Source organism: Carcharhinus amblyrhynchos, chromosome 6 (genome assembly GCF_965287045.1).
Source record: "Carcharhinus amblyrhynchos chromosome 6, sCarAmb.v2.hapA, whole genome shotgun sequence".
Lineage (NCBI taxonomy): Eukaryota > Metazoa > Chordata > Chondrichthyes > Carcharhiniformes > Carcharhinidae > Carcharhinus > Carcharhinus amblyrhynchos.
Genome location: NC_137329.1, coordinates 108,590,139 through 108,615,695, shown reverse-complemented (window position 1 = coordinate 108,615,695; position 25,557 = coordinate 108,590,139). Strand labels below are relative to the sequence as shown.

At 41.2% G+C, this 25,557-nt stretch overlaps 1 protein-coding gene across 2 annotated transcripts in view; it reads right to left on the bottom strand.

The window, feature by feature from the left end:
* Positions 1-371: 371 nt before the first annotated feature.
* mettl25 (methyltransferase like 25) overlaps positions 372-25,557 on the bottom strand; it is a 66,333-nt gene continuing 41,147 nt past the window's right edge. For both annotated transcript variants that reach the window (XM_080191170.1, XM_080191171.1), the window contains exons 8-12: positions 18,686-18,783; positions 16,028-16,121; positions 3,605-3,679; positions 1,783-1,854; positions 372-1,269 (exon numbers count right to left, since the gene is read on the bottom strand). In XM_080191170.1, the coding sequence (XP_080047296.1) occupies positions 1,183-1,269; positions 1,783-1,854; positions 3,605-3,679; positions 16,028-16,121; positions 18,686-18,783 (426 nt within the window). In that variant the 3' untranslated portion in view covers positions 372-1,182. The remainder of the gene's footprint in view (positions 1,270-1,782; positions 1,855-3,604; positions 3,680-16,027; positions 16,122-18,685; positions 18,784-25,557) is intronic.

The following is a 25,557-nucleotide window of genomic DNA, read 5'->3' as shown; positions in this document are numbered from 1 at the left end:
CATTGCTGGTGAGAGTATTAGGCAAGAAATAATTGGAGGTTCCAATGTGGGAAACTTTGATCTTCAAATAGATTGCGATTATTAAATTGGCAAAGGCATCTGGAAGATGAGTTTGCAGAATGTACTTCTGCCAGTTTCCTAGAAAAATAGACTGTGGTACCAACTAGAGATAAACCTATTTTGTGTATTGTATACTGAGGCAGGGTTAATTAACAACCATGGTAAAAGATCCTCATGAAACAAATTGGAAAAAGTGACCACAAAACAATTTAATTCCATACTAAATTAAAGTTTAAGTTTGAAGTTTATTTATTAGTGTCGCAAGTAGGCTTACATTAATACAGCAATGAAGTTACTGTGAAAATCCCCTAGTCACCACACTCCGGTGCCTGTTTGGCTACACTAAGGAATACTTTAGAATGGCCAATGCACCTAACATGTCTTTCGAGCTGTGAGAAGAAACCGGAGCACCCAGAGGAAACCCACACAGGCATGGGGAGAACGTACAGACTCCACACTGGAAGTGACCCAAGCCAGGTTCCTGCTAATCACTGTGCTATCGTGCTGAGAGTGACATACCTGAGTCCAAAATAAGAATATCAAACATAGCAAATTTCATAGGAATGAGGAAAGCAATGGCTAGGTTTGATTAGATAAAGTCTACCTCGGAATGGGAATTGAACCTTGCATGGTTGCCATTATTCTGAGTCACACACTGGCTGAGCTAACTGGCATCTCCATTTACCACTTATTCAGCATCATTTAAGTTCTCTAACAAAAACATGCAGGCAAGTAGATTTGAATTAATTTTCCATTAGGAATGAATAATAACACATTTCTGTTTACACAGAATGAAGAGGCCCATATAGTCTTGCTGCTTCTGAACTAAAATCTTTATTTTTTTTGTACAATGAAAAGTTGACAGCAACTTTGCTCTTTCAGCCGAGCAAGTCTTGCCAAGAACCTGGAAAAATGACTTTCCCGCTCAAATGCTTTCCATTTGTTCATTACATTCTCGTGTGTGCAAAATCTGTAAATCAACGACTTAAAAATATAATGGAAAACCTGGCATCTTTGGACTTCATACTTTCAGGAATTTAAGTTAAGGAATAGATAAACCAAAAGACATGGAATGAAGATTTATCATGTATCAATAATATGATAAGTGAACTTGGAACAGTGCTACTTCTTCACACCAATTACTGCATAACATCTTGGGGACTTCAGGGGATCAAATAGCTGTACCAGTGCTGACCAAGCTATGTTGTCCTGCAAAAGACAGAAGTTTTAGAAATCTCTCAGATGGTTCATTATGAGGCATTAGCAAAAACACATGCCATTTTACACTGAATACATGTGTGTCCCTGCACATGCAATCTTGTATTTAATGATGAAATCATAGTAATTACAGTAGTTACCATGTGTAAATAATTTGTTGTAACTAATATAGATAATTCACTACAATTAAAGTATTGTAATTTCACTATTTTGTTCTGTTTTTACCCCATCATTGTATTTATCGCAATAGGATTATGCACTGTCCTCTGTCTAATAGCTTTATTTCATTTGCTAGCATTTTTGATTAAGTGAGACAAACAAATGTGACTGTATCAAATACAAAGAACATTTACTAGCCATACGTTTTAAAGGATGCAAAGTTATAGAGATCAATTCAAAGAAATACAGCATTTTCTGAAAATCCCTGTAATTACATTATGGGAATGAAATCTTTGGTGTAAATAGACTACCCCACATGCACCAGCCAGTGAGAGGCACAGTTACCTGTTCCTTGAGGTAGCAAAGCCGGTCCAAAAGAATCAATCCCTCTATACAAGGGGCTAAGGCTACTTTCAGCTGAAAAAAAGATGCATAAAACAGTTTCAATTGCCTGTTTAAGTAGTTCATAAGTATCAGCTCCTCAGATACCCAAGTTGAATGACGTATTCAATAGTTTTAATTATTAATCTATTTAAACAGCTGTCCCTAATTGTACTTAATAGAAAGTATTTTTCACTCAGGTTCACGACTTTTGCTCATATGGTATAGATTCTTATGTCAATATAATATTCTGAAATTCCAAAGTATTTGAGCATCAAGCAGGTCTTAGTAAAAGTTAATTAAGAATGCTATACATAAATATGCCAACACATTATATGAGAAAATGACCTCTTCCTTTTCCTTGTCCTAATTAACAGAATTCTGGAATATACAAGACACAATATGTTTTACCAAGAGACACAGTATGCTCTTTGTTGGATTCCTTAGACTAGCTGCCAACAAAGCTGCAAATACAGTTTGTGCAGAGAGGCACTGTAGTATAGCTGCTAAAGTGTTCCCTTTACGCTATTAAGAATGTCTGAGCAATAATATGTGTTGTTAGGACTGTTTTCAGATGGACAGCCAGGAATGTAAAATTGTTTGTTACTCTGTCCAGCAGACTCTACTGGCACACAGCTCCCAAGGATAACAATCGGTCGTTAGAAATTCTGGAAGAATTTATGGCTTGTTCACCAGTACTGCAAGTTGTGTTAGTGGTGAATCCTTGGACAGCAGCAAACAATCAATAAAACTAAATATTACAGACGTTTTTATGCCTTAAATGTATAATATCCAAATGTTTTAAAACATGTATCTTTTTCTCAACAACACAATTTCTACTTAACTACATTTTGTGGCTCAAAACCTTCCTAGTTAAGTCCAAGAACTGAGTGACGTCATTAAGGCAGACCACATTGTGAGAAATCAATAGGCAAACAGAAATTATCTGTTTAATTATAAGTGCATCTAGTGATATTACAAGATAGAAGACATCTACTTGTATGTGATGAGTAAGTTTCTCATGAATAAGTTTCTCATGGTCAAGGTGCCTGAGCAGAGCTAATTGTCACAGCAGTTGCAAATTTAGCTCAATTATCTGTTTCTGTATCCATTTACATTCAGATTGAATTAAAAAAGACCTCTTTGGCTGATTTTATTTTTGTTCTGGCTAAGGTAAAAGATGTCAGCGATGGAGGATGGAAGATTTCTTTACTCTGGCAGCCAGTGTCAGCATTAAGCAGTCTTGCATCTGGTACACTTTGGCACCAGAGAGCCTACAAGGTTTGTTTTTCATTTGGACCCTGTGGCTTATTAGAATAGGATTAGCATTTCAGGTCAAACTACAAATTTGTACCAAGGATCCGTGTTCAATGTGAACGAGCTCGAATAGGTCCAAATTCCGTTGACTTATGATCTCCTACAGCCATCAAAGCAAGTAGGCTTTTATATCCCAACAGTATGGGCTGATTGAGTTCCAGAAACCAGTGTTAAAAGGATTGTGTCTCCTTTCTGCAGACAGCAGGAATTCTTGCTGAAGAGAAATTAACTGCTGAACTATTATTCAAAAGATATTAAAAAATCCTTACTCTGCGCTTGATGGTTCTGCAATGTGTTTAGCTCATTGCAGATCTTCACAATGTTAGAAAAATATTGCTATCACAACAAACTTTTGTTTTGGCTGCACTGTCAGGCCAGCAGCGTTAGGAGCAGCGATTCTGGAGAAATAAGCATACTTCCTTTGTTTCTCATGTGCAAAGTCTTTTTATGTCTATTCCCCAAAGCTTACCAGGTTAAATGCTTCCAACTCTTTCATTCGGGGCATGTATCTGTCATAATAACCTTGTATTAAACTGTCTGACATCTGAAAAATGGAAAAAAGGCACACATCTAAGTCCAATTATAACCATGCGATCAACTGGCATTATTCCAACTAATGTCATAAACATACCTGTCAAAGTACAATTGTTACAATATGTAGTTGGTGTACCCCATACAGATAATAAGACATAGCTTTGACTTAAAGCTTGTTGCTTAAACAATTTGATTTGATAGAGGTCAAGTAAATTTTTGCAGACATGCCTTCCTTTCTATGGTGCCATGCGCTGCCACATTTAGTCAAGTAAGACACAACAGAATATAGTTAATGTCAACTTACCTTTAGGGGCACTGGCTTTGTGGAAAAAAAATCTTGCTTGGGAAAATTCCAGACAATCTCTTATCACTTTAATCACATTATTTCACTCACAGATTCACTTATTTAGTTGAGATTATTTCATACCATTCAGTGTTTATAAATGAAATTTTAAAAATGTACAAGTATCAACAGTGCTAGTTTTGTAATATTTCTATTTAAGGAATAATTATCCGGAGCATCTTATTACCATAAAATGACTTCAGCACATTAAATGCACATTTTTCGAAATAATTTTTGTCGATAGTGACAGGGAATATTTGGCAGTTTCAAAACAGTTTAATTTGTATAATTTTATAGGTACTTTTTATAGAAACACAATATAAAATGCTTATATGAAGACTCCGTTTAAACACAACAAAAGGTAGAAAAATGACTTAGACGGATCTCCAAGAGTTTTTAGCAACTAAGTCAAAGTCCTTGGTTCATTCTGTGAGGCCTCAAAGTTTCCGTGCTTCCTCAAGTAATTTATGGAGAAATATTTCAGTGTGAAACTGGGCAAGACAGGGAGAAGAGCGAGGAGCAGCAGGAAATAAAAGACACTTTTACAAGTATGATTCTGCCGAACGACAGATTTTTGACATTTTCTTGGTTATCTTTTAAGATCAGGTTATACCACCAGTTGATTCCAAAGCCATTTTGCAAACCTAGCAGTAGAACTTGAGCGAAGTTGCCAAATTGGCTGCACTTCACATTCTAACAAGTGGTTTAAGGTTACATAAAGGAGGTAAGCTCACACGATTACGCACCCTGAGGAACGCAGCTATTCTGTCGAGGTCCCTGGCTTTGTGCCTCTGCTGCCCGAGGGTGATGCCCAAGTGGAGGAATTAGGCTGCTCTATGAAAGAGGGCGTCTAATTCCTACACATGCATGACACAAAAAGCTGCCTGGCTAATGTTGTACAGATGCTTGGTAACAGGCTGGAAAAAAAAAAGCAAAATTGCAAACATTGAAGGCTGCTACCACACTCACTGCTGTGGATGAAACAGTTGTGGCAGCTGGTAATCTTCCTGATGAAGTTAGCAGGGTTATTCTACGACATCCCGCGATAGGTGCAGCTGGCTGCACAGATCCTTGAAGAAGGCCCATAGGACTGGTGCAATGTATGTGCAACATATGGTGGGCCAGTTTCCATAACCATCCTGCCTGACTCTCCTGGTCTTATACTGCAACTCCTCCTCCATTATAATTGCATTGAATTGTGAGCTTACAAGGAAAGATAACCCATGGCTGAAGTTGGTCTGGGTATGGGTTTGGAGATGCAGAAAGTTTGGAGTCATGTATCTTTTTACTGGGAATGAAGATAGCACTACAGTGAAATTAAGAACAGGTAAAAACTGTGAAAAAATAGTTCAAAAGTAAGTTCATTGGAATGTTGTCATCAGTAAGTGAAGTTGGAGCTATCTGCACCTCACTAACCCCTCACTTACACTTTGTTGAAGGGATTGGAGAAACTGGCAAATCAATTTTGAGGGTTGTAAACATAGACTGAGTGTAGTTTGTAACCAGGCAAAAATATTCTACGTGCTTAAAAACAGTGCAGCTACTCAAATGAGTCTTGAGAGACTTTGATGTGGAGATGCCTGGTGTTGTGAGACTTCTTATTGAGAGACTATGACAGACTGAAGGCTTTCAGTTAAAAAGATGAAGAAACCTGTGTTTAGCACATTTGCACAAACGCACCAAATGTGGCAAAATGCAATTATCCTTGGATCCTTTTAGCAGAATATCGTAAGTGCTGAAGAAGCTGTCACGTTAACTATGTTTGACTCTTTTTCTTACTGCTGCATGTTTATATCACTCTTTAAAATTTATTCTTTTCAATTCTTCATTTTCGACAACAGGGCACCCACAAAATGCTTTTTTATTTGTCTCTGGGGATGTGAGCATCGCTATCAAGGCAAGCATTTGTTACCCACCCAAATTTTTCTGAAGAAGGTAGTGGCGGGTTTCCTTCTTGAACTGCAACAATCCATCCTGTGTAGGTACGTCCATATTGTTGTTTGGCAGGAAGTTTCAGGATTTTGACCCTGCCACAGTAACCCAGGTAATAAAAGCTCCAAGTCAGCATGGGTGTAACTTGGTTGGGAACTTGCAACTGATAGCATTCCCATGACTTGCAGTCCTTGTCCTTCTAAGTGGTAGAGGTCATGGGATTGGAAGGTACTGTCAAAGGAGCTTTGGTGAGTTCCTGTAGTGTACCTTGTTGGTGGCACACACTGCTGCCAGTGTGTGCAAGTAGTGGAGGAAGTGAAATGTTTAAAGTCATGGATGGGGTGCCTATCAAGCAGACTTGGATGATGTTGAGCTTCTGGAGTGTTGTCGGAACTGTACTTATCCATCACACTCCTGACATGTGTCTTGTAGATGGGGGACATTCAGGAGATTTGTTACCTGCTGCAGAATTCCCAGCCTCTGACCTGTTCTTGTAGTCACTGTATTTATATGGCTGGTGTATTTAGTACGTCATCTTTCTTAAAGAGGTGGGGTGGGATTTTCTGCATCCCTTGCATGTTTTGTGACAGCAGATGATTCCCACCATTGGCTGGTGGCAGGATCTTCTGGTCAATGGGATTTCCCATGGTGTGCACCCTCCTCTGCTGGGGAACCCGGGGTGGGTGTTCGCTGCCAGCAGGAACAGACAGTGTGCGGCAATAAGCAGTATATGCTGGATTTATAAGAATACCTAGATTTGGCAAAAAGAGGCTGTTAAGGGTGGTAAACAGGACAACACGTGGAACTCAGGTTCAAGCCAGGAGAAACTGAGGTGCAAGTTGTGGCCTCGAGGAAGCAGGACATTGGAGCACATGGGAAGGACAGGGACTGGGAATAATCAGCGATCGTGTGGTCTGGGCACGGGAAGACGAGATGTAGCAGTCCTTGCAGAATGGGCCACACTCCAGTGAAGTCATGCCCCTGAAGGTAGGTCGATTGGACAGATCTCCAACAGAACTTCGGTCATCTTATGGCTTAGTTTAATAATTGGTAATGACTGGTTGTTTTATATTATAACTTTTATTTGTTATACATAATCAGCTGACTGAGGGAAATAATATGGCCAGTTTGAAAAAAAAAGTGCACTTGCTGGTTGCTGACTGGCAACTTTGAAAATATTTGAGTAAACCTGATTAGTTGTTTCCTTTCAGACAGAGTGTGTTGATTTGTGCTGGGTAGTATTTCCAACTTGTCTGTCTTTCAGCAAATGTGTGTGGTTAACTAAACAGATAATGGCTATTTAGACCAACCAAATGCAAGACTGACAGGTCTGTTGCACATGTTATGCTTTGAGGACCAATTCCCACAAATTATGGATACACACGGGACTCAAGACTTTAAACGATGTAGACACATTTACATTACTGATATTTAACATGTTATTGTCCTTTCACAAATAGCTAGTTGTTAGAGGAGCTCCAGGCTGTTTCGTACAATTCCCTCCATTTCAAGTTATTTTGCCTGAGACGAACAATCCGTCTTAATAATTTGCAGTTTTCTGAAAAACCCAGTATTCAATGCAACAAATTGATTGTATTACTTCCTAAATAATACTTGCTGATACATCAAGTAGCATAGTGCAAGAGCAGGAGCTGCAACTACCCCATAAATAATCAGGTGGTTTATTGGTGCTTGGGAGAAGAGGTATAAAAAAAACCTACAACTACTGACAGTTGAAATAAGAGGCCTGGGTCCTTTTGTTCTGTTAGGTTGTAACTTTACCACGCTCAGTTCTTGGTTTAGTTATGTCCCACCGAGCATATTAAACAATAAACAGATTTTCTTCAGAAAATTATAAAGATTCTAAAAAGTAACACGGAGAACAGGAGCAAAGAGAAAATGTTACTAAATATAAAGCAGTGGAAAAGATTTTTTAAATGCTTCAGCCTTTGTTGCTGAGTGAGATCAGGTCCCATTTGACAGAATATTGGGTTCAGATTTAAAGAGTAAGCTCATTAATATTATAGGAATCTAATACACCAGATACATTAGTCCTTCCAGAGGCAATTTAGAGGACATAGCTGAAGGAAAATAACAAATAAATTATTCAGAATCCCAAACTTCAGACCGCAAGCCCTTAAATCTGCTATCTTGAAAAGTTGTTAAATATTTTGTACGACAGAGAAATCAGGATTGTAAGATGTGGACAAGAGGTATTTATTAACATACAGGAAGATCTACCTAGGGCCGGAGTTCTCCCACTCTGCCCGCCACTGCAATTGTAGCAAGTGGGTTGTGGACAATGTGAAGGCCCACTGACAGTTAGATGAGAATTTCCAGCTTTTAGACTTCCGTGGCCAGAGAATCCACCCCCTTATGTTATTTGTCTCTAGTCTTGGCATATCCAGTACCCTGGTGAACTTTAACAGCTGCTGTTTATGTTTCTACAACCATCTATGCAGCTCATCTTTTGTTTGGGAACAAAGATCAAAGATATGTCTTGCAATTCTCTGGTATTCTACCACAATACCTGCATCAACAAAGGTATCTCCCATTGTTTCAATCCAACTTCAAACTTTATTTGGAAAACCAAATTTTCAGCACCCAAAACGGACAAGTCCACTCCACTATGCCAAGTAATCTTTTGCCATTACTGAAAACCACAGATACTGATATCATTTATTCCTTGCACAATTTACACTTGTCATACTTCTTTCAGCAGTGCATCTAACTAAAACAAAACACACTCATTAAGGACTTCAATAACCAAGTTTAAGAAGATTTTTGGATCAATATTTATGTGTAAAACACCTTGGAATGTTTTACTACGATAAAGGCTCCATATAAATGCAGGTGGTTCTTGTTGAGTGACATGTGGCTACAATTGAACCAATTTATATTCTATCTTTTTAAAAATGAGGAAGGATAGCTGGATGCAATATATCCGGTAGGTAGCCTTTGCCGCTGGCTTCATTAAAATTCTGTAACAAGAGAGGTACAGAGGAAGGTGCCAATTTTTTTCTTTAAATAAAATCCAGATGAGCATCATTCTGAACTAGGAGCTTTATATAATGGAAGTATATTAATAGCATTTTCTATTTGTTGAGGACTAATTGGTTTCTCCAGCTCTTCCATTATGGTTGATAAGGGTTTGGCTAATTGTAAAAGTTGGAAACAAAAAAAAGACCCCTCAGCATCAGAACAGCTACATGCTCATTTACAATACCACAGAAAAGTTAAAAAGTAATATTATTAATTTAGTTTAGATTTGCGGTAAAGTTATTAAGGAGTCTGCCAAAATTATATTAAAAGATCTTTTCTTAGTTTCCCAATTAAATTGGGCAGGCAGCTGGGGAGAGAAATATCTCAAATTGAAAATGAGAAACAAGCTACAGTGTTAAAACATAAAACATGATCAAATTCGGTAGGTTAGTTTTCTTAGGAAGTGGGGGAAAGATACTTATTAATTTGTAGTCAATTTTCAGCTTCCCAGAATATACTACAAATCCTATTGAAGGGACCAGTCTTTATGCTTCCAGGTTCTTAAACTGCATTCCTGGATGTCCTTTAAGGCAGCCTGAATGGACTTATGTTCCCTCTCTATGGATAAGCAACTGGTATCAATTCAGCACATTTCTACAAAATACTGCAGACACCAGAAATCATCGGAAATAAAAACAGAGAATACTGGAAATGCAAAGTTGGTCAGACAGCATCTGATGAAGGGTCAGTGACCTGAAATGTTGGAGTGGATTCAGTGTCCCTAATGGAGGTCCCTCCCATTGTTTGGACACGCAGTGGGAGATCTACATTGCTTCTGGGTGGTAGGCCCCACCAACCAGGCATTTAAAGTGACCAACATGGGACCTAAATGAGGTTTAGGACCCCAGCAGCAAAAGTCCCACCCAGTGAGAGCTGCCGGCCAATCAGCACCTGCAATATTGAGGTCGCAGCTCTCCATCTCTCCATCGGTGCCACTAGGAGCAGTGGCTGCTGCTAGTAATAAACACACCACATGCCTCAGTTCAACAGGCAACTCAGATTGCAGGTGAGTGAGGTGGATGGGGATGGCACAGGGAGAGGCTGCTAGAAAAAAAAGAAGGGTCTGATGCACGGGCAGGGACTTGACTCTCAGCATCTCCCTTCCTGATGCCAGGTTCCTTGATCATACACTAACTGAGTGCATTGGAAAGAGCGACCCCCTGGGATATCACTGCCAAATACAATAGGGCTTGTTGGGCAGCCTTCAGGAAGCATGGGTAACCCATGATGAGAATCCCTGAGTCAACACTAAATCTCGGTGGTCTCAGGGAAAGTAACCTAAGCCAGTGAGCGGATTCCTGGTTTCAGCCTATTGTCCACTACCCGTGCTGGCTGGCCCCATTAAACCCAATGGACATCATTTTGAGATCACATTTTCCGCCTGCAGGAATGCAGCACGTGCTCAAAATCCGAAGAGCGTGATTTATGCCAGTAAGTTTCCGAGTCCCGATGTTACCGCCCCTCGCTTGTGGAGTGGCGTGAAACACACTGTGGGACCTCAGAAAGCTAATTTTAACCCATTAGCATGTAATTAATGAGCATTCTCTCCAGCACTTCCCTCCTCAACAGACATTCAGTGGGTGCCAGCGTGACCATGCTAAATTACCTCTTAGTATCCAAAGATGTGTAGGTTAGGTATATTAGCCATGGTAAATGTACACAGATAGGGTGGAAAGGAGGGCCTGAGTGGGATGCTTTTTCAGGGAATCAATGCAGACTCACTGGGCTGAATGGTCTCCTTCTGCACTGTAGGGATTCTTTGGATGAGTGAGGGTGCAGAGAGAGGTTTAAGAGGCCAGGAGGAGGGCTAAAGTTAGGTGAATGACTTTTGACTGCAGTTATCTCTGATGGAATGATGAGGTCTCCAAAGACTTCCTGCATTGCCTCAGCCCCCATCGTCAGTATCATATCAGTATCTGCCGTAAATGGTCAACCAATAGGCCCAAGGGCAGAAGAGCTGCCTGATGCCTCCCTCATAAAACTTCTTACAGGTTAGGGGAGCTAGTGGGAAGCCCGCCACTCACCCACCTTCAAACTCATCAGCAGAGCATCATAGACTCCAACCCATGACAACTAAGGACAAATGTAGTTCTGCCATCATCACTCACAACAGAGAACAATTACACTGAAAAGGAATTCAAAAGGAGATGTTTGTCACTCAGACACAGATAGTCTGCGTCATAACAGACTCTTTGCATCTCTTGAAAAGTTACAGGCAACATACTGACAATGTTCTTATATGCTGGTGGCATCAAAACTTTAATCATATATCTAGCCAAATATCTATTCCCCCTTAGCTGTCATAACAGACAACATAAAATGTGAAGTTTTTGAAGACTCTTTTTCTTGTAAATGAGTTGTGAATAGGCTTACTTCTATATTAAAGAATGCTTTCTACAACAAATTATATTTGACAAACCACTGCATATTCAACAAAGCCCTAATAATATGCATAAGGAGCGTTTCAGATTTGCTTTCAAAGCTCTTCTTTTTGTCTTTTTTCCCATTAAAAACAGCTGCAACACAATCTATTTATTAGTTCATATTGAACGCCTAAGAAGCCGACAATTCTGAATGCTTTTCAACATGAATTTGTATCACCATTAACTCATTCAGTTCTAATCTGGGGATATTCAGGAACTTGAATCTCTCAATGCATAATTTAAACCAGGAAATCTGGGACAAAGTGCATCCAACATAGAAATTCTAATTTGGTTTGAATTCTTTTTTCAAACCTCCAAGGGAATTTCCTATCTAACGATGACTCTACCAGCCATCCCCCACCACCACAGTTCAGTGGCATCAGTCACTTGCATAAGGAATCTGTGCATCTTACTTTTATTGGTGTTGACTCGCCCTGCCCTGGATCAGTGTGCACAATAATAAAATGTGGGTGCGCAACGTTACTACCAATGCTTTAGACTGAACAGTTGTGTCTCCTGCACATATATTTTTTCAATCTCTTCGAAGGCAGGAGCAAACATTTAGTGAGACTAAAGTCAGATATAAATCACTGCTCTGCCTTATTTCACAGTACTAGGAACATACCAAACATCCGTTCTGATCAATTCAATCTGTATAATTCATTTCTGCACAAGAGAAAATAAATAACATGCCAGATAAGTGGATTCCAGTACTTGGCTTAAAGATGACGCCTAACTATCCTGCAGCATTTTAATCTTTTCACCTTAGCAAATATGCTTATATAATCTCTTTGACAAATCATTTCTACTTGACTGTCACTATATGTTTTAACTCTTGCATTCAGGACTAGAAAGGAAACACGCACTAGCCCTCCTGGTGAGCACCTCAGATGAGCAACTCCTCAATACAAAATATGTGAGATCTGTAAAGCACAGGCATCATTAAATTTCAGGCAAAGAGTTCAACAAACACTTGGGCTCTGATTTTACTGGCACTGCTGCCCGAGACTTATAAGATAGCACCCAAGGCCAACGGGGAATGCCGTTCTGCAAGTCTCGCCTGCCCCGTTTCGCAGCGGCCGTGCTGGTAAAATCAGGACCTTGGAGTTCCAGATTGGACCCTCTTGATCACCTATCATCATTTCACCAGGGGAGTGGTAGAAATCCCTGAAAAACCTCATTAAACCCCTGCAAAAATTCATCACGGGTGCAATGCACAGGGCTTGTTTGACGCAGACACAATCCCATCATGGTTGCCAACTCTCATGAGAGAGCCGAAAGGGCATGAACCTGATTTTCATGAATTTAAAATAATTTTAATATCATTATAGGCTTAATGCCATTGATACCGGCATCGTTAGATGTTCCCCTGCTGCTGGCATTATGTCATGACAGCAGGATTCACTATTTTTGAAAAATGAAAACCACTTGGGGGCATAGGTAAATAAAGCCCCTGGTGGTGAGGGACATCGTACGGCAGGGACAGGCTTGGTGTTTCCCCAGTTATGGGGGGCGGGGTTCCCCTCATACCTTGTGTGTGTGTGTGTGTGTGTGTGTGTGTGGGGAGAGGAGGGGGCCAATGGACCATGGGGAGGCAGTTGTGCCTGAGGGTAGGGATGAAGTGCAGAGACTATGGGAGCAGAGGGGTGATGTAAGAGTGGAGGGTTGAGTTATCCTGATGCTCTGATACTTGCCTGGTTTCAGGGGTGTGCCTCCATCTTTCAGTGGCTGGGCGGGAGGGGAGGAATTGTCGTTTTGTGTGTGAGGGTTGGGGGTGTTCCCCACGTCAGCCAGGGATCCTGATGTTCTTGTGGGGAGTTGGAGGGAGGCCTTTAACTTTTGATCAGGGTTCTCCTTAAAAATGGTACCCAATCTTTGAATCCCAGTTTAGATCCTGCTCCCCCAGTTGGCTGTATGATCCTCGCTAACACTGTTGCGACAACATAAGCTGCACAGGGTGCTGTCTGATCAGGTGAAAAAATGCAGCTCTGAAACCAGCGAGTTGCACGCTGCTTTTCTGTCTGATCCAGCACCCTATGCCATTTTGGGAAAATTTCACCCTGTGTCTGGAAATAGGTTGAAGCTGGCCAACTTGAAGTTTGACATTTCTTCTCCTGTCAGTTTTTGTCTCCTTCATATTTAATCCACAAAGTGGAGTTCTCATGGAAAAAATTTTTAAAAAACTGTTTGAACTAAACTAATTTAGTTGCATATTACTACCAGTTCTTCAAATCACAAATGTGATTTAAATAATTTAAAAAATTTCAGAAGTTTGTGAACATAAGAACATAAGAACATAAGAAATAGGAGCAGGAGTAGGCCATCTAGCCCTTCGAGCCTGCCCCGCCATTCAACAAGATCATGGCTGATCTGTCGTGGCTCAGTTCCACTTTCCCGCCCTCTCCCCATAACCCTTAATCCCCTCTCTTATCAAGAACCCATCAACCCGCTTCTTAAAAATATTTAGCGAGGCAGCCTCCACCACTTCAACGGGCAGAGAATTCCAGAGATTCACCACCCTTTGAGTGAAGAAGTTCCTCCTCAACTCCGTTCTAAACCGCCTCCCCTTTATCTTGAGGCTGTGCCCCCTAGTCCTACTGTCTTTTTTGAGCGGGAAGAGTCTCTCCACCTCAATCCTATCCATCCCATTCATCATCTTATACGTCTCAATGAGATCTCCCCTCATTCTTCTAAACTCTAACGAGTACAAGCCTAGTTTATTCAGCCTCTCCTCATAGCTCAATCCCCTCAACTCCGGTATCAGCCTAGTAAACCTCCTCTGCACTCCCTCCAGGGCCAAAATATCCTTGCGCAGAAGCATTGGGCAGAATTTTACTGGCACGTCTGCCCGAGGTTTGTAGGATCCCACCTGAAGCCAATGGAAAATGCCATTCTCCAAGCCTCACCCGGAATTGGGATGGGTGTGCCGGTAAAATTCTGGCCATTATTTGCATCATGAGCTAAGAGGGAGTTGGTCATTCCTGGAAGAATCACAGTCAGGGCCATGAAGAAGAAGAACTGTGTAATATATTAAAAAATACTTCGCCTTTAAGAAACCTACAATCTAGTTGAAGAAACTGCAAGCATATAATTCTCATCATGAAGTCCAATCTCTCATTGGCAACATTTGATGGATTGCTGTATTTGGAGAATAGCCAAAATAACCAGTCATACTTTATAATTTCTTGCTACTCAATCTAAAGATTTATTAGACTTCCTTGTTGAAATGTTATTGCTACAGGGTGCAAATTACTTATTTTTCCCTTTAATTTTGCTGAGTTCTACATGTACCCTTATCATGATCTCCACTTTCCAACTGTCCTCCAGGAATGTACAAAGTGCAGAAGTCTGTGTGGCCTGTAAATTTTAATGGCCCACGAAGATATAAACTTCAAAGTAGATACATTCTTCTGTTGATTGGTGCAGATGCACTGCATCCATGACTAGATTTGATACAATTAAACTCATTCACAGAAGATTGTCCAATTCAGTCACAGCAGAGATGCAGATTCCAACCCATTCTAACCAGCCCAGTTCCCACACTAATACTTATTGTGCCTGTACTAATTTTCTCTGTGTGCTTTTTGAACACAGGCATTAATCAATTGATTTTAAACAGATTAACACCTCTTTTCAAACCATACAGAGGAAGTTATTACTAGACCCTTAAGTATTTGCACAAGACTGACAAAGCATTTTAACACTCTAGCAACAGCAAGTGGCAGAAGAAAATGGTACAAAAACTGAAAATGCTGGAAAATCTCAGCCAGTCTGACAGTATCTGTGGAGAGAGAATAGAGACTGCAAAAAACTGCAAAGGATTGTGAACGTAACGCACTCCATCATGCAAACCAGCCTCCCATCCATTGATTCTGCCTCTGAAAAGCAGCCAATATAATCAAGCACCCCACGCACCGTCTTCAACCTTCTTCCGTTGGGAAAATGATACAAAAAACATACCACAGAAACATAGAAACCTAACAATGCAGAAGGCCCATCGAGTCTATACCGACAACAATCCCACCCAGACCCTTTCCCCATAATCCCATATATTTACCCCACTAATACCTTTAGCCTTTGAATCCCAGACACTAAAGGGCAATTTAGCATGGCTAATGCACCTAAACCATTCCCAGACTGAAGAACAGCTTCTTCCCTGCTGTCATCAGATTTTTGAATGGACCTATCTTGTATTAAGTTGATCTTTCTCTACACCCAGCTATGACTATAATACTACACTCTGCACCTTCTTCTTTCCTTCTCTTCTACGTACTCTCTGAATGGTATACTTTGGCAGCATAGCACACAGGAAACAATACTTTCCACTGTATATCAATACACGTGACAATAATAAATTAAATCAAATCAAAGTAGAACTAATTGTTCAAGCATGGATAACTGGACCATCCAGGCTCAAAAAGTTAGCTCTATTCTCTTTTCACGGATGGTGTCAGACCTGCTGAGACTTTCCAGCATTTGTTGTTTTTGTTTCAGATTCCAGCATCCACAGTGATTTGCTTTTATAGAAGAAAATGGTATTTTGCCTGACAATAAATTGGAGCAATGTGCCAATCTCAATCGAAGGAATAGCATGAATTAATAAACAAAAACTACAAACCTTTGAGCTATCCATTCCCAGTTTTTCCACTGATTTTCTGGTGTAATCCACAAAGGATGAAGACTTAGAATAGATCTTGCCAACATGTTTGCCGCTGTAAATTATCAAGTGTCATAAAACACAAATCATTTTCAGTTGAATTTACGACTAAAAGAGCTGCAGACATTTTAATTGCAGTCATTCATTTTGACATGGGAAACCTTATTTAAGTAAATTTTCATTAGTTTAACGGAAATGAGTAATTTACTACTGTACAGGACTTTCCGAGATGAACAAAGTTCATACGGGTCATTCATTTGATCAGAAGCATATCAATAAAAGGCCTTCCTTAATTAGCATGCAGTTCAGCTGCTCACATTTTTTTATATATATATAAAACATTTTTAAAATAAATTTAGTTTTGCAAGCTGTGGAAAAAGAAACCCATCAATGCCCATAAAAACATTTTTCATTACTGCTGACACATACACACAATAGAAAATTGTTCTTCCAGCTGAAATGCTTCCAAACTGTAGTAAGAGTTTTACGGCAATATTATGTTCAAGTTTAATGTGCTTAACAACTCTTACTATCAGCTATTTCATTTTGTTTCATTAAAATCCACAAAACCTAAGGAAACTAAGTGGTGCAGTCTATTAGAATAAGCCTGACCACCCTCTAATATGCATGACCACCCTCTAATTCCACCCAGAGAGATGAAAGTCTGTCCTGTTTCAGAGTATAACAATGGATTCCATGTGAAATTATTTCAGCTAATCTCAAGCCAGTTCCCAGTGGAATCCCCCCCCTCCCCCCAAAAAGAAACATTCTCAAATTTTGCACGAGTTGAGAGTTCAGCAATCTCTCTACAAGATACCACAAGGATAGGCTGCGTGGGAATTTCCTGGAACATGGGATGAGGCACACAGACTTGTAATTTATCCTGTGGACAATGAGGGATAAACTCTAAAACTGAATGTCCTGCATCAATGTAGGACAATGCAAGGGGGTGATCTAAAGTGCTGGAAATGCTCAATAGGTCTGGCAGCATTTGTGGGGAGAGAAACAGAGTTAATATGACTTTTTCAGAAGTGAAGGTAGAAATGTGATGAGTTATGCTGTCAAAAGGGGAGGAAGGACAAAAGGAAATGCCTGGGGTAGGATAAAGGGCAGGAGAGATTAAATGACAAAAATATCGTGGAACAAAAGAAGTGATAAGTAGTAAAGAAACAAGACATTTTGTCCAGAGGGCAAATGCCAGAAAAATGGACAGCCCAGTCCAAAAGCAAAAATATGCAAGTCAAGGTTCAAATCAGCACATGGCAAAACAAAGAGTGGAAGACAGAGTTCATTGTCTGAACTTGGTAAACTCAGTATTGAGTCCAGAAGTTGTAAAGTGTCTAATGGGAAAAAGAGGTGTTGTTCTTCAAGTGCATTGAGCTTCACTGGAGCAGTGCAGCAGTCGAGAACAAAAATGTGAGCATGAGAGCAAGGTGGTAAATCAAAATGACAAGCAACTGGATAAATGCGTCATGTTCATGGAATGAGCAGAGCTGTTTGTAAAGTGGTTACCCAATTTGCGTTTGGTTTCCCCAATGCAGAGGTGAGCATATTGTGAGCAGCAAATGGACTAAACTGAAAGGTTCAAGTAAATTGCTGTTTCATGTGGAGGGCCTTGGATGGTGAAGACAGAAGAGGTAAAAGGACAGGTGTTACACCTCCTGAAATAATTGCATGAGAAGGTGCCGTGGGAAGCTGCCGTGGGTGGAGGAATGGGGGAATGGACTAGGTTGTTGAAGAATGGAAAGTCCTTTAAAGGAAGAGGGGAAGATGTGTTTGGAGGTGGCAATATACTGGAGGTGGTGGAAATGGTGGAGATAATTCTTTGAATGTGAAAAGTGATGGAATGGAAAGTTAGGACAACGTAATACTGAGAGAGACAGGAAAGGGTGATCGAATTGATTAAAGGATGTGAAAGGATAGACAGAGGTAATTTGCTCTCGTGAATTAATCCATAAAGGACAAGTATCACCTTAAAATTAGAGCTAAACTGTTCAGGGTGATATAACAATTAATGGAAATCTGGAACTCTGCCCCTAGAAATTTGATGAGGCTTGGTCAACTGAAAATTGCAAAACTGAGATTTCTGAGAGGCAGGAATATATGTAAGTAAATAAAAACAGTCATGATTAAATGATGCAATAGCTAGAGGGGCTGAATGGCTTAATCCTGTCCCTTTGTTTCTAAAATTGTGAGATAGTTTGGTGTCGTGTGAAATTTGCAATTTGCATTTACTAGCAAGATCAAGTTATACTGCCACTATGATCCAAAGATGTGCACTAGTGCCCAGCTCAGAAGACCACCCTTATTACAAAATGTTCACTTATTTGTGAAATAAACTAATCTACCATCAAATTGTGAACAAATCCTCACTGGAGCTAGATTGAAACTTTCCAAGCTCCTCCTACATAGGACCATTACAGCCATCAGAAAGAAAAGCTTTGTTGTCCCATCACTTGAAACTTAATTAAAGATGAAAGGAGAATGTACAAGCCCATCCTGCCACCCAGACCCTTAGTTTTGTTCTAAGTAATTGTCCTCAGATGCTGTGCAATGAACTGTGTCCTCCCTGCAGTCTATGTCAGAAAACATCCAAGAGATCTAACTTCCAAAACATACTTTGTTCTTTGCAATGTGGCGCATGTCTTTCCATTTCCAAAGTGTTCTTTGATGATAACTTGCAGAACTGCACGATAAAATAAGGATTCAGAAGGAAGCTGCCAACAACAAAAGAACAATCACTGTCAATTCAGAACAAATGGACAAATATAATTCAGCATATTCACACAGTATGAGGATTAAGAGTGTAATGGGTTTGATATAACAATCACCAGTCATCTCAACAGCTGGTAAAAATACTATAAAAATTGCATAATCAAAGGAGTGCCAACTATCTAAAGCGCAGTGTTTGTTTATATATTTAATTTTTCATCATGCCGAAAGCCAACGCCATTTTGAGTTTTCATTCTGTCTCTGTATTTGTGGTTTTTGCTGCTGTTTTCTATAAAACATCCACACTGCTGGAATCGCTTTGGGAATTCTGGGATGTTCACATGAAATACTGAGTGGCCAGCTGAATTCTGAAAATGGCGTCACACCCACAGAAATAGTGGGAGCAACAGTAAATTGTACAAAGTGCTTTTATGCAAAATTGGGCAACAATTCATGCTCTGGATAAGCAACGAGACAATTAAATAACTATTCATCAGCAAGTAAAATCAGAATCTACAGTTACGATCAGGTGGCAAGGGGTTAGACGGTCCCCTCTTTTCCCTCTCTTGTTTGACCGCAACCGTTTTCTTTTGAAAAGGATATATCTGGCAATTCAATGGGTGGTGCAGTGGTTGGCACTGCTGTCTCATAGCGCCAAGGACCCAAGTTCAATTCCAGCCTTGGGTGGCTGTTTGCACGTTCTCCACGTGTCTGCGTGGGTTTCCTTCGGGTGCTCCGGTTTCCTCCCACAGTCTAAAGATGTGCGGCTTAGGTTGGTTGGCCATGCCCCTTTGTGTCGGGGGATTAGGAGGGTAAATACGTGGGGTTATGTGGATAGGACTTGGGTGAGATTGTTGGTGCAGTTTTGATGGGCCAAATGGCCTTATTTTGCATCGTAGAGATTCTATGATCCTTTGATTCTCTGAGTGTTTAACTGTTCAGGTGCAGTGATTATAAAATATACAATCTGACAGGTTTTCTTGAGTTTTAACAAAGAGAGAGTAAAGCTTTTCATAGAACTATAGAAACTCTGCAGTGCAGAAGAAGGCCACTCAACTCATCAAGTCTACACCAACCACAATCCCACCTATCCCTGTAACTGCACATATTTACTCTGCTAATCCCCTGACACAAGAGTCAACTTAGCATGGCCAATCAACCTGACCCACACATCTTTGGACTGTAGGAGGAAATCGGTTTGCACTTAATCTGGTTTTAGTAAAAATAATAAAATAACTCCAAATTAAGAGTTTGTGGAATTTGGTGACTTGGCTGGCTTCTGGATAAATTCTGATTCTGCTGTTTCCCTCGTGAATGCAATTTAAAAATGTAGCTGGCTGATTTGGCTCTCCATTTGGAGACAGTAGTGTAGATTTCCTTCAAGGTAGCTCCATGTGTGTGGTCACGATCAGCAAAGAAGGTTTGAAAGGATTTAAGAACACAAAAAATAGGAGCAAGGGTAAATCACGCTCTGCACTGAAACTAGACAAGACCGTCCCTTATACAAACAAGCATCAGAATTAATAGTATCCCTTCAGAGAGCCCATATCTACTTCAAGCTGTCATTTAGCTGTTAACGGCAGACACCCCACTCTAAAACGGACAGCTGTGAAATCAGTCAGGCATCACTAATCCAGTAATGGTAGCCCAAAGGCATGAATCAATAACAGAGTGTAATAACAAGCAATAATTTTTCTAAGCACTGCAGTTTCTCCAAAGGATTAAAGGGCAGGAGTTTTAAATGCCCTGGCAACTCCCTTTGACATTCATCTTGACACATTAGACAGCAATCTTTATAGCTCCTCTTGACAGTTCATCATGACACTTTTGACAGTTGTTTTTGACAGTTCCAACGAGCTTCACAGTTCCAAGGTGTTTACGTGCTTTTAATACACATTCATGCTTAATTTTTAACGCTCCTAAAGTTCACCTCATCTCTCCCAAAGTGCATCTCACCTCTCTGAAGGTGTCCTGCAATCACATCTAAAGGAGTATCTTACCTCTCCAAAAGGATACCTTGACTTTCCAAACAATCCCACAAAGTTCAGACCTGCTCCTACCAGGCCTAATCTGCACACAATGGATTTAGGCACTGAACACATCTGAATCAGACATGATTGAAGACAGCAGCTGATTTCTATGGGCAGTTTCCTCCGTGAAATGTGCATGCATGAATCCTGACCTGGGTCCATTTCCTCACACACATAAATGGTGGGCGCTGTGTTTGGGAGTTCAGGTTTAGGCCTCTTTCACCATTTTAACCACAATGGAGAAGATCTGCGTTATTCTGAAACTTTAGGACATTGGTGTCTCCAGTGCAATGGATTATAACACAAGAGGTACCATGATACAATTGCATAGCCAATTTTGTCTGCGAGCTCAAGTCACCTTTATATTCAGTTTTAAAGTTACCTATTCGAGTTTACAGCCAGAGGTTTAAAAATCATTTAACATAAAGCATACTTTCATGACACTATCTTTACTTTTATGTTGCAAAACATTTCCTTTACCACTCACAGTAAAGGATATCACAAACCATATAAACATTTCTCAAATTCACTACATATCTATGCACAAAGAACTAAACTACAGTTGAAAGCATGGGTAGAGAAGGGTCAAATTAATTCCTTATCAATGAGTTGAGGGGGTTGAGCTATGAGGAGAGGCTGAATAAACTAGGCTTGTACTCGCTAGAGTTTAGAAGAATGAGGGGAGATCTCATTGAGACGTATAAGATGATGAATGGGATGGATAGGATAGAGGTGGAGAGACTCTTCCCGCTCAAAAAAGACAGTAGGACTAGGGGGCACAGCCTCAAGATAAAGGGGAGGCGGTTTAGAACGGAGTTGAGGAGGAACTTCTTCACTCAAAGGGTGGTGAATCTCTGGAATTCTCTGCCCGTTGAAGTGGTGGAGGCTGCCTCGCTAAATATTTTTAAGAAGCGGGTTGATGGGTTTTTGATAAGAGAGGGGATTAAGGGTTATGGGGAGAGGGCGGGAAAGTGGAACTGAGCCACAACAGATCAGCCATGATCTTATTGAATGGCGGGGCAGGCTCGAAGGGCTAGATGGCCTACTCCTGCTCCTATTTCTTATGTTCTTATGTTATGTTCTTATGTTCTTATGTTCACCACATTAGCAAAGGGACCACAAAACGCCCAATTTAAAGGAATCACACATCCTTCTACCACAAAATAATGTGGAACATATGTCATAGAATCATAGAATCCTACAGTGCAGAAGGACACCATTCGGCCCATCATGTCTGCACCAACCACAATCTCACCAGTCCCTATCCTCACACATTTATCCCAGCAAATCCCCCTGACACTAAGGGGCAATTTAACATGGCCAATCAACCTAACCTGCACATCTTTGGACTGTGGGAGGAAACCGGAGCACCCAGGGGAAACCTACACAGACACAGGGAAAAGGAGCAAACTCCACACAGACAGTGACCCAAGCCAGGAATCGAACCCAAGTCCCTGGTGCTGAGAGGCAGCAGTGCTAACCGCTGTGTCACTGCGCCATCAAGACAGAAATTACATTGATCCTTGTTGGAGAGGAATTTCTTTAGAACTTACACATAAACTAGCTAATCCTTTAAGAATTCTAAGAGCAGAACCCCTGTTGTAACTGAAAATTCAAACAGAAAATAAAAACAAAAGTTTTGTCCAGCATTTTCAAATCTCATTAAGATGAAAGTATTTTGAATCAAGGAGTTCAGCATTTTCACACAACCAAGATAATTCTTCCTCTGATTTTCCTCTCAGAGTTAGGCTGGAATATGATTCCAAAGGCATTGGCAAATCTGTAGAATCACACTAAAAAGTAATTCCTCACAAATGCACACAATTCAACAATGGGAGATGTTTTATTATCAAGCTTGAACCCATTCTACAACATCATCTATAAAATGGCAACAAGTTTGCTCATTTACACAGGGGCTTTAACAGTGGCACAGTGGTTGGCACCGTAGCCTCACAGTGCCAGGGATCCAGGTTCAATTCCCAGCTTGGGTCACTGTCTGTGCGGAGTCTGCACGTTCTCCCCATGTCTGCATGGGTTTCCTCCGGGTGCTCCGGTTTCCTCCCACCGTCCGAAAGACGTGCTGGTTAGGTGGTCATGCTAAGTTCTCCCTCAGCGTACCTGAACAGGCACTGGAGTGTGGTGACTAAGGGTTTTTACAGTAACTTCACTGCAGTGTTAATGTAAGCTTACTTGTGACACTAATAACAAATAAATGAATATAAGAACATAAGAAATAGGAGCAGGAGTAGGCCATCTAGCCCTTCGAGCCTGCCCCGCCATTCAATAAGATCATGGCTGATCTGTCGTGGCTCAGTTCCACTTTCCCGCCCTCTCCCCATAACCCTTAATCCCCTCTCTTATCAAAAACCCATCAACCCGTGTCTTAAAAATATTTAGCGAGGCAGCCTCCACCACTTCAACGGGCAGAGAATTCCAGAGATTCACCACCCTTTGAGTGAAGAAGTTCCTCCTCAACTCCGTTCTAAACCACCCCCCCCCTTTATCTTGAGGCTGTGCTCCCTAGTCCTACTGTCTTTTTTGAGCGGGAAGAGTCTCTCCACCTCTATCCTATCCATCCCATTCATCATCTTATATGTCTCAATGAGATCTCCCCTCATTCTTCTAAACTCTAACGAGTACAAGCCTAGTTTATTCAGCCTCTCCTCATAGCTCAACCCCCTCAACTCCGGTATCAGCCTAGTAAACCTCCTCTGCACTCCCTCGAAGGCCAAAATATCTTTGCGCAGGTGCGGCGCCCAAAACTGCACACAGTACTCCAGCTGCGGCCTCACCAATGCCCTATACAGCTGCAGCAAGACCTCCCTACTTTTATATTCAATCCCCCTTGCTATGAAGGCCAGCATCCCATTCGCCTTCCTGACCACATGCTGCACCTGCAAGCTGGGTTTTTGCGACTCATGCACAAGGACCCCGAGGTCCCTCTGCACCGTCGCCTGCTGCAGTTTTTCGCCACGTAAGTAATAGTCCTTCCTACCATTATTCCTACCAAAGTGGACCACCTCACACTTGCCAACATTAAATTCCATTTGCCATTTCCTGGCTCATTCACCCAGCCTATCTAGATCCTTCTGCAGACTCTCCACACCCTCCGCACAATTTGCCGTTCCCCCAATCTTGGTGTCATCAGCAAATTTCGACACCCTACACTCGGTTCCCTCCTCCAGATCATCTATATAAATGGTAAAAAGCTGAGGCCCCAGCACCGACCCCTGGGGCACTCCACTAGTCACCATCCGCCAATCCGAATAGCACCCGTTGACCCCCACTCTCTGCCTCCTATTTGACAACCAATCCTCTATCCACGCTAACACCCTACCCCCAACTCCATGTCCCTCGACCTTCTGCAATAACCTCTTGTGAGGCACTTTGTCAAATGCCTTCTGAAAATCTAGAAAGACCACATCCACCGGCTCTCCTCTATCCACCGCCCTAGACACATCCTCATAGAACTCCAGTAAATTTGTCAGACACGACTTCCCTTTAATGAAACCGTGCTGCGTCTGCTCTATCAAGCAATTCCCTTCAAGATGCCTCGCAATTTCCTCCTTAATGACAGATTCTAACATTTTACCTACCACAGACGTTAAACTAACCGGCCTATAATTCCCCGCCTTTTGCCTGGCACCCTTCTTAAACAACGGTGTAACATTAGCCGTTTTCCAATCCTCCAGCACTTCCCCGGAATCCAGTGACGTCTGGAAAATAACCACCAAGGCATCCACTATCACCTCCGCCATTTCTTTCAGAACCCTCGGATGCATTCCATCCGGTCCTGGGGACTTGTCCACAATCAGCCCCTCCAGTCTGTTGAGCACCGCCTCTCTAGTAACAGTAATGTCATTAAGACCCTCCAGTCCTACCACATTTCCATCACTAACACCCGGCAAATTATTCATGTCCTCCTCCGTGAAGACCGAAACAAAAAAGTTATTCAATACCTTAGCCACATCCCCATCCCCTACCACTAGGTCCCCTTTCTCATCCTCTAAAGGACCAACGTTCACCCTAGCCAGCCTCTTCCTTTTTATATATTTATAAAAACTTTTGCTATCCTTTTTTATATTAAGCGCTAGCCCAGCTTCATAGTTTCTCCTACCCTTCTTTATCAACTTCTTTGTCAATCTTTGTTGACATTTAAAACTCTCCCAATCCTCTTCTCGCCCACTACTCTTAGCTACTCTAAATTCCTCCGCTTTTAATTTAACACTTTCCTTCACCTCCTTCGTTATCCACGGCTTATTACCTCTCCTCCTACTGTCCTTTTTGACCATCGGAATAAATTTCCGCTGAGCACCAAGAAAGATCTCCTTAAAGATCCTCCACTGCTCCTCAGCAGACCCTCCCTCCAATGCGCTCCCCCAGTCAACATTCAGTCTTTGTTTGATCAAGGGAGGAGATTTTAAGGGAGAGAGGGAAAGGCAATGAAATTCAAGGAGGAAATTCCACAGCATTGAGAATAGCTGAGCCAAGTAACTGTTACCAATGGTGGGGTGAAAAGAATAGATGACAGACTGAAGGCCAGAGGCAGAAGTAAACAGAGTTTTTGGTGGGTTGTTGGGCTGCAGTAGACAACACAGATTGGGAGTGGTGAGACCATGAAGAAAAATAAGAGATAATGACAAAATTGATGTTTTAAAATTGAGGCACTGGGAAACTAGGAGTTAATACAACTCAGTAAGCACAGGGGTGAGTGGAACTTGAAACAGGATATGATATGGACATGTGGTT